General features: G+C 29.1%; 1 protein-coding gene across 1 annotated transcript; it reads right to left on the bottom strand.

Moving 5' to 3' along the window:
• Positions 1 to 3,464: 3,464 nt before the first annotated feature.
• Positions 3,465 to 5,688, bottom strand: LOC129909687 (maltase A2-like). The gene is made up of 8 exons (XM_055986761.1): positions 5,535 to 5,688; positions 5,128 to 5,474; positions 4,722 to 5,062; positions 4,469 to 4,667; positions 4,293 to 4,400; positions 3,827 to 4,143; positions 3,610 to 3,756; positions 3,465 to 3,540 (listed from the first exon to the last, which is right to left on the bottom strand). Exons 1-8 carry the CDS (start codon positions 5,686 to 5,688, stop codon positions 3,465 to 3,467), a joined length of 1,689 nt encoding a protein of 562 aa, XP_055842736.1.
• Positions 5,689 to 10,392: the final 4,704 nt, after the last annotated feature.

Here is a 10,392-nt window from a genome sequence, read left to right as displayed (position 1 = left end):
GCAAATAAAAGTATTAAAAAAAAAACTTTTATTGCAAATAAGAATTTTCTGCATTGATACAAAAATTCAATGCAAAATGTGTGCCTTAAGTATTTTGTTTTTATTCGTCTAATTTCTTACAATTTTGACTATATTAAAAAAATATTTAAGGCACACATTTTGCATTGAATTTTTGTATCAATGCAGAAAATTTGTTTTTTAATGCAAAATATTTGCGTTTGCTATACAAATTTTGTTTTCAATGCAAATATTTTTCAGTTGCAATAAAAATATTTTTTTAATACAAAATTTTTGTATTTGCTATAAATATTTTTTTTTTAATTTGTAATGGAAAAAAAAATACCTACATTAACCCTCTGTCGGCACACGGTTGCGAATTTGGCAGGACAAAAATAAAAAAATTACGATTTTTAAAAAAAGTGGTCACAAAAAAGTCTCTTTATAAGGGTGAAAATATTTTTTTTTAGGAATTGAGAATACAATATTGGAATTCTTCGGAATATTCTACATCAATTTCATACTTGATTCTCTATAAAATATTGTGACCGAAAAAAGTTCTAGTGGAATGAAAAAGTATAAACCAAATTCGCACCCGTGTGCCTATCACGTCACAAAAAAGAGGTGTGCCTACAGAGGGTTAAAAAAAATTATTTTTTACAACCCTGCTAAAAACAATTTTTTTTTCTTGGTTTTATTAACTATCACCTCTGCCTAATTCCACTATTTTTACGTGGTAAGAAAAACTAAAAAATATGATTTTGAAGTACTTTAAACTTTCCCACCTAATTTACTGCTGCTTAAATTTTACGTCGAAATCAATCATAAGAACTGAGAAATTAACTATTCGGATCCAATCTTCTATTGATCTTTTTTATTATTAGCAATGCATTTTTTTTTTCTGTTTTACTTTGGAAGGAGTGTGATGTAATTTAAATCTAGTTGACGTAAGACGTAAATTCTCTGAACTCTAAAGCCTTTTTTTTTTGAAAAAAAAAAAACGATTACCTTCATTAAAAAAAGGTCATCCTTTTCTATTTCCTTTTCAATATTTATCAGGTTCAATTAATAATATTTTGCCATTAAGATATTATCAGCTAACTACTTCCTTTTCCCATCTAATAAAACTTTTTGAACTTTCTCGATTATTCTTTATAAAGTTTAAGGGTCAATTGAAGAAGAATGCCCTTCTGGCTTTTTCCCCATTCATAAATAAAGTGTAAAAATTTAATTTAAAGTCAGTATCAGATACTTACCCAAACAATTGATAACACCTAAGGGATTAAAATATTTCCTTTGTATTTTTCATCGTCTAATGAAATATAAAAGAATTTCTCTTAATACAAAAAAATATATACATATATTCTTATAACAGAAAACCTTTGAAGGTTCAAGTACTGTGTGTTGATAATAATCAGGAGAAATTCCAAAAACTAAGCTTTAACACAACACAAATGTGTTCCCTAAGGCTTCAAAGTGTTTAACTTCAATAAGTCCTTAATTACATATAAACAAACATTCCTCATACCTTTTCCTACTATATATGTAGATTTTCTGGCAAATCATATTATAAACCTTCTCTTTTTCTCTCTCAGTTCTAAACTTTAAATATTCACGACAAAAATAACACAAAGCCATAAACGTGTATAGCCCTTTGTATATAAGTTGTTCTCGCTCGTTGTCGTTTCGTCGGATCCGGATAAGGAAATAATTCAAAATATTCGGATAACGATTTCAAACGACTACAATGGAGAGAGTTTCTACAAAAGTTAAGAAATTCATTATTATACTGTATATGCGTAGAGTAAGTATATTATAATAAAAAAAAACCCCAGATGGCGGCGCAGAGGGATATTCCCTCAAGGATATTCTGGTTTGGAACGCAAACTTCCACCAAAACGATTTTATGTCGATAATCCTCTCTCTTTTTCTTCTTAACAAAGGCACAAAACTCCTCCGTCCATATTATATATAAATAGTAGAAGAGGCATATTCGTTTACATTCCACATTATAAACTGATTCCCTAGGCAATATCTTTTGCTAACATTCTTTCGAATGAAATGTGCAATGCACGAAAGGAATAAGAGAGTTCGAGTTCCAGTTCTGCAAATGTCAGCTTAAGGGCATTTTCAATAAAAAAAAAAAAAAAATGAAACTCAAAATGATATGCTAACTTAAAAGTGCATTCAAACCAGGGATGTTATCAGTTTTTTGTTTTCTTACTATGATTTACAAAATGGTCTGATCAGATGCAAAAACAACCACAATAGTGTAACGGTATTTTCGGATTGTATCGATTTTCGGATTAGAGATTGAGTAATAATCAAATCAAAACTTAATTACTCAGCTCAATTTTCGAAAAAAACGTGTTTCACTTTACAAAAATGACACTCGTTACTTTTTAAAAATAACGTGCGTCACTTTTATAAAATGACGTGCATCACTTTCAAAAATTTGATTTCAAATGAAGTTGGCTGGTCCCTTTTCAAAAATGACACGCGTCACTTTAAAAAATGTTGTGCGTTACTTTTTAAAAATGAGGCACGTGACTTTCCCAATTTGACGCACGTTACTTTTCAAAAATGACGCGTGTTAATTTCTTAAAATTGCGTGCGTCACATTTTTCAAAAATTATGTTAGTAATTTTTTAAAAATGACTCGTATCACTTTGTTACAATTACGCGTTTCACTATTCAAAAATGACGCGCGTCAAATTCTAAAAATTGCGTGCGTCACTTTTCAGAAATGACGCTAGTCACTTTTCAAAAAATGACGCTAGTCAATTTTCAAAAATGATAGTAGTCACTTTTTAAAAATAACGTGCTCCACTTTTTAAAAATGACTCACGTCAATTTCTAAATATTGCGTGCGCCACTTTTCGGAAATGTCGCTTGTCACTTTTCAAAAATGACGCTTTACACTTTTGAGAAATAAATCGCGTCACTTTTGAAAAATGACTTGCTTTGCTTTTCAAGAATGACTCGCGTCACTTTTTCTGGCATAAGGTCCAATGTGTTTCGATTCGAGAAGCTATAGTTTGTATAGGTTTAGTTTATAGCTTGCTAACGCAAGTCAACGATTTAAAAAAAAAGAAGGTCCCTATAAGACTTCCAAGAAGTGTTTAAAAGAAGCCTTGTAAACTTCAATAACAAAGAAAGGCTTTTTTCAAATTTGTTTGAAAGTCATTAGAAAGTTTCAAAAAGTTCTTATAAGTATGCAACGTTTTCTCTTGTTAGTATGCAATATTTTTTACTTATAAGTAAGTATGCAATGTTTTTATCTTGCAAATATGCAATGTTTCTAATGCATTCGAAAAAAAATTTGCATTTGGAGGTAAATGAGATCGATTGATGGAGTAAAAAATAAAAAAAAAAACAATTAAAAAAAAAACATTTTAACGGTTATCATTTTCTCTTAAACTTGGATATTTAACATATTAGACAAATTAGTTAAAGTAACGTTTTCTTTAGTCTTTGTAAACTCTTCTCAAAGCAATTCCTTCAAATGGCATTAGTATAATATCTGTCAATTTTACAGTATCTCTATAAAAAATAAAATAAAAAACAAAAATATTTAAATGTTGAAAAATAATGTTGTTTTTAAAATGTTACCCAATCGCATGCGGAGAGTTTCTGCTAACAACTCTGTATTCCATTAAATTGTTTTGGCTATTTTCTTCTAAACTTAAAAAACTTCCAATATCTTCTTCATTATCACCGAAATTGATCAAGAAACGATATTCTTCATCTGATGATCGACTATATAATAACAGCAAACTATTTAAATTCGTGATTCTTGAAAAAAGACATTCCACAATATTTTACTTACCGAATAATTTGAAAAACATTATCATTAACAGAATTATAACTAAAACCATTTTTGTCCTTGAATGATTTGAATGCACGTGTTTCTTTTAATTTCTGCAATGCTATGAAAATTCTCAAAGGACTTTTTTCCGAAGCTAATTGATTTTGTACGTTAACATTTTTGTAATTATTATTAACTGGTAACCAGGTATTGTTCGACAATGAGAATCCAGCTGATGTACTGTTGTTCCATTGGAAAGGAGTCCTTTCATTATTACGCTTTAAATGTTTAGAGCAATTTGTGCAAATATCACCATTTGACATTCCAATTTCTTCACCCTATACAAATTACAAATTAAGAGTAGGTACTTACTCAAAAAGGTATTAAAAAGGCATTAAAAAGGTATTAAAAAGGTATGGAAAAGGTATTAAAAAGGTATTAAAAAGGTATTAAAAAGGTATTCAAGACATGAAAAAAAAAGACTTACGTAATAAGTGATAGTTATACCGGGTAAACCAGTAACCAAGAAATACATTAAATCTGTTTTGTTTTGACCAACTTTTTCTGTAATTCTGTCTCTATCATGGTTGCTAGTCTAAAATCAAAAATTGGTACATATTTCCTTTACGAAAAGTAAAAAAAAAAAGTATAAAGAAAACCTACCACCCAATTGGCTATTTGATGCTTCTTCCACATGACATTCATCCACGAATCGACCAGGTTTTCTACATTCCTTGCATTTGCAGTTTTATTCAATTCTAATAATGCAAAATTGAATGCACTATGAACACCCTTTTTTGTTCTATTGCCAATGATCTTATCAAGCCATGAAATCGGTGAGTATGCTTCAGCAAGCAAGAATCTAAAATAAATTTAGTACCAAATCAATTTACAAAATTTTAAGGCATTCCCATACCTTGTATCTCCACCATTTTCTTTTTGATAAATGTCCAAAAATTTCCTCCAATCGTACAACAACTGTACAGTTTCATACTGATTCTGAGTGTAGGTAACAGTATTTCGATCTTCATCAGGATACGTTCCATTTTCAAATACTTTTTCGTACATTAGTGAAGCAGCATCTATTCGAAAACCATCAACACCACGATCGAGCCAGAATTTCATAATTTCAAACATTTTTTCGTGAACTATTTCATTTCTGAAATTGAAATCAGGTTGTTGGTTCAAAAAATGGTGGAGATAGAATTGATGACGTTTTTTGTTCCACTTCCACATTGGTCCTCCAAGTAAACTGACCTGAGAGTATTTTGATAAAATTGCACAAGTTTTGAAGTATTTTTTTTTTCAAAAAGAACAAGTACCCAATTGGATGGAGGTAATTTTTGTCCTAATGGATTTTTCGGATCATCCAAGCCATCAGCCCAAACATAAAAATCATCGTATCCATCTTCTCGATTGACTGACTTTTGGAACCATTCACATTCATCACTCGAATGATTTGGCACAAAATCCAAAATTATTTTAATACCAATTTCTTTGGATTTCTTTATTAAAGCATCAAAATCGTCCATTGTTCCAAAGATTGGATCGATTTCGGTGAAATTGGTAATATCATAACCATTATCAGCCATGGGTGATTTGAAAATTGGCGATAGCCAAGTTGCCGTCATGCCAATTTTTTTGATATAACCAAGATTTTCGGTTATTCCTTTAATGATAAAAATATTTTTTGTTTTGTTTTCGAAACCTCCATAAATTCTATTATTACCTTTTAAGTCTCCAATTCCATTGCCGTCACTATCTTTCCAAGATCTTGGATAGATCTGGTAAAGTGATGCATCTTCCCACCAATCTAATGGAACAGCAAATGTAGTAAAGTTGAGTGTAATAATTAAAATTGTGTATAGATTTGTTTTAACCATCTTAACGAGCTCTGTGTTTGGGATCTAGAAAATTTTTTTTTAATAGAAAGATTAAAAAATAAGAAAAAACACAACTTAAAAACTGCATTGTTATGGATGTTAACATTTTGAATGTAATCATTTTTTGCATTTTTTGGTAGGAAACAGTTTTGAGTGATTCAATAGAGGACAAATTGAAATTTTTTTTAGGACCAAAAGTAACGGAAATAGAAAAGTTACTTTTTTTCCAAAAACGGATCTTACGATTTCAATTACAATTTTTGTGTCTAATTTTACAAATATGACCCAACTTTCTAATAAAAAAATATTTTTTGAATCGTTTTTAACGGTACCTTCCATAAAACGCTTTTTTTGATTTATGAATTTCTTGTTAACCACCAAGTCGATTTCAGCCATTTTATACTAAAACGTTTAGATAATCCTAATATTAAAATTTTACAAAATTTTCAAAAAAAAAAACAATTTTTTGGATACTTAAAAAGTATTTAAATTTTTTTAAAAATACATTTTATGAAAACGGATTGATAAATTTTATCGAAATTTCCTTTTTGTGGAATAATATTAAAAAAATTTTTGTTGTTAGAAAATTGTATGTTTAAAAAATTATTAAAAGATTATGTCGATTTTTTTTAATCCTTTTTATACAAGAATTCAAATGACATATTTAGTTTTGTGTAAATGATCATTTTATATTTTGTTCTTATGAATCTTTTTTATTGGCTTTTTATTATTAAGAAAAAACATAATATTCCATAACTTAATACGTTTCAATATGTTTTAACTTTAAACACACACAACTAACAAAGCTCTATAGACTAATTTTTCATTTGTTTGCTTTATTTTTTGTTTTATTTTAAGGCTATTGATTTCCTTACTGCAGGCGTGAATTCAATCGATTTCTTTCCGTATGATCTGAGGTACTGTTGGAGTTTTGATAAACTCAATCTCATGCAAGCAAATGAAAAAGAAAACTTCATGAAGCCGATGAGACTCAGATGATTACATAATAAACTAACCAATTCAGATTATTATCTTTAATCAGAAATCTTATCACCCGATTATAAAACCGCTAATAATTTTTTTTGTTTATACCCATTATACACGCTCAGCTCATCATGTATGGGATTTTAAGAGTCGCATTATGTGAATTATTTAAATAGTTGTGTAATTCTTAAAAATTATATACATATGTACCTGTACCTACTTTTTAAAATATCAATTTTTTCACACAATTACCCGTACCGCTACCGCATACCCTTCCGATGTGGTCAAGGCTTAAAGCTATGATTACACAGTCAACGAAATCGATCAATGCGTTGGGACACCAAGAGTGTCACGTCGTGTGACCGCCAACGGAAACTGCTGTCATTGCGTTGACTGGTACGATGGCACTCGCGTTGACACACATTTTTGGGTCAACGTATTGACTAAATGTTATGAAATTTGGTACACTGAAGGATATTAGTATGAAGAATGCGAACAAGCTGCGAACTTTTTTTAAATCAAAATGGCGGCTCCAAAATGGCGGGCAGAATAAGCCTTTAAATTGAATTTTCTTTTTCAAAATAGTATATAAGCTAGAAATTTGGCTAAATTCAGGCCAAACAAGTATAGGATCTTAGATTTAGAACTCAAATATTCAAATTCCATAAAAAAAATCACAAATTTTGAAAATAATAATAAAAAATCCAAATTAGTAACACACTTTTAGACCTCTTATTACGCTATTTCATGGATTAATTTTTTAAATTAGCACAATTTTGACGTCTCTTCTGTTTCATAAAAAGTTGAATAAATTGGGGTTATATGGTTGCCAACTGTTTTTAATTAAATATGAGATATATAAATTTCAATAAAAGTTGGAATTAATTTTTTCGGTGAACCAAAATATACTTTTCTTAATTCAAATCCGAAGTGAAAAATAATATTTGACGTCACATTTCGTAGATAAAAATTCATTTTGAACTTCTTATATCTCAAAACTCATTTTTTTTTTTTTTTACTTCGGATTTTTTTTTCTTTTCTCATTACATCAATTTTTTCATATGAAAAGCTTAAAAAAAAGATTATACCTTAAAAAAGCTTAATATTTTTCTAAAGAATAAAACCACACGTAAAATAAAATGGGCGAAAGGTGTAAAAATAATTTATTGAAAACAATAATTTTTTATATAAAAAAAAATGAAAAAATCACTTTCATTACCCAAAAATCTATTATTTATATGACAACCTATAAAAATCTCATATCATCTGAAAGTTTTTCAGCTTTAAAATGACGCTTCAATAATATCTGTAAGATGAATATAAAAAAAAGTAAGAAGTTTTGTTTAGCCAACCATTCGAAATTTCAAACTCAGATAAGATTGTGTAGCTTTTAAGTGAATGTACGGTTACATGTGATATAATAAGTGAAAGGTAATATTATCACCATGCTCAATAAAGTTAAATCAAATTTGTATCTGCTTTAAATCAAAAGATATAACGTTTAAAAAAAAAGAGCTTTATTTTACCGTTATCTAAAAATTGTGAATACGAAATTGATTGAAATACACAACTATAGTCTTGCGTATTATCTATCTACAGTATAAATGTATCTATTATAGAAAAAAAATAAAAATAAAAAAAAAAAAACGGTTAAAAACGGGCAAACAAAATTGGGTAAAAAAAACTCATTTTTTCAGTTATTTTGTCAAAAATCCTTTAAAATGCATGAAATTTTTTTTCAAATGCATGCTTATGGCCAATAGCTTAAATGTATTTTGCTGTTTATCAAAGTATTACTTCGAAAGTTAGAATCTTTGATACACCAACTAAATATAAAAACTGTAGAAATAATAACTGCAAGAAACTGAAGATCCTTACCTTATATAGAAGAAAAATTTTTAGTTGTGTGGTTTATTTTATAACATCTCTGGGAATTAAATTCACCACATTAACACTCGTGAGAAACAAGACAAACCTCCTCAACCGATATGGAGGATATAATTTAAACCGAATGAGTTGAAGTGTTAACTGAATCTCCTCCTTACAGCTGTTCACATGCATTTGTACGATATGTGTAGCATGCAGATTATTTGTTCTATATATCACTTTACCACTGAAGTACATCTTCTTCTTTTGCATATAAATTTATCCTCCAATCTATGTTGGGATTAAATTTATTGTTTGCACTTTACTTGGCCCAACTCGCAACCTCAAGTTAATGTTTTCTCTTTAGCATTTTGCAAAAAAAAAAAAAAAAAATCAAAAACAAAACGAGAAAAGGATAGACTTTGTATGTCAATAATGACCGACTTTATCTTCGTTTTATGTAGGTACCTTGACTTTGATCTAATTTTGTGGAAAAGAACATTTAAGTGGGCGGAATTGGGTAGGTATCCTTTTTTTGTTTTTTGGTATCTTTTGTAGATTTGTGTCTTAAAAACAAGAACAAAAAAACAGACTAACAACAGGAGTAAGAACCATGTTTTGAAAACGTTAACAAATGACGCCATCAATCTTCCCACCCAATTTCCTGTTAAATCTCAATGTTTTAACATTTTTTTTTGTTTAAAGGAACACGACACGACTTTACCTACGACTGGACTATTTGCAATGAAGAATGATGCCTTAGGACTCTGTTATTTCCAGAAGTTGTGGTTGTACGAATTGTTTTTTATTTCTAGGTTAGGTTCTTTTGGTTGTCGGACATTTTGTTTCCGGTCGCTTCAAAATGGCTACCCCCATCCATGAGATTTGGGTATAACATTAAAAAGAAATGTGCGAATTCCCTCTGGGGAAATTTTTACAGTTGTTGTTGCCCGGAAATAGATGTGTAAGTTGATGATGTCATTAAATTGTCTTTAAAGATAAAGTTTGAATCTGATAGCTTTAGGATGGATGTGTAGTACCTGGGTAATTTTCAATTTAAGAGATTTTTTTTTTTTTAATTCAAACAAAGTATTTCGAGGTCTTTGACTTTGGTTTTATTTGTTTCACTTCGTTTGGTTTAATATCAATCATAAAAATCTCCATTTTTGTTTGCCACCATTTCATCAGTTTATTTGAGTTTAAGAAGAAAGCTAATTTCCAGGGAGAATAAGAAATGTAAATTTTATCGCTTTGACGTGAGTGTTGGAGAAAACCATCAGCAAAAACCAGTCAAGGACTCTATAATATCCTGGTTTTTATATCGTTTCTTATCCGTTAAATACCTTTTACAAACTTAATATCATCATATTTAAGCAAGCCTGTGAGTAATTGAAAGTGGAAATTCCATAGGGAGATGCCAATGAGAGTATTTATGATCCTTGTAGTTATGATGACGATTATTTTGTGTGATGACGATTGCTCAAAAGGGCTCAGACGACTTTTTTTCATCTCCGGCTGTAATTATTTTTAAATAATGTGAATTTTATTGTTATGGAATATATACGGGCATATATGTACTTGTACATATATGGTTTTGTGAGAAATATAAAAAATATTTATTGAAGTGACAAATGGATTTTATGATTAAATATAATTTTGGATGACAAATGATGAATTTTTTAGGACACTGTGATAATTTTTTTCACTCTTATACGTATACAAAATTCTATCGTTCAGTTAATAAGCTTTTTATATATCATCGTTGTTCAATAAAAACTTAAAAAGTAATTTTTTCAGTTTTTAAGAAATTGCATTAGAAATTGGTTGTCCAATATTAAAAATCCAAAATTGGTT

The sequence above is a fragment of the Episyrphus balteatus genome, chromosome 2 (assembly GCF_945859705.1).
Source record: "Episyrphus balteatus chromosome 2, idEpiBalt1.1, whole genome shotgun sequence".
Taxonomy (NCBI): Eukaryota; Metazoa; Arthropoda; class Insecta; order Diptera; family Syrphidae; genus Episyrphus; species Episyrphus balteatus.
This window is presented reverse-complemented; position numbering and strand designations above follow the sequence as displayed.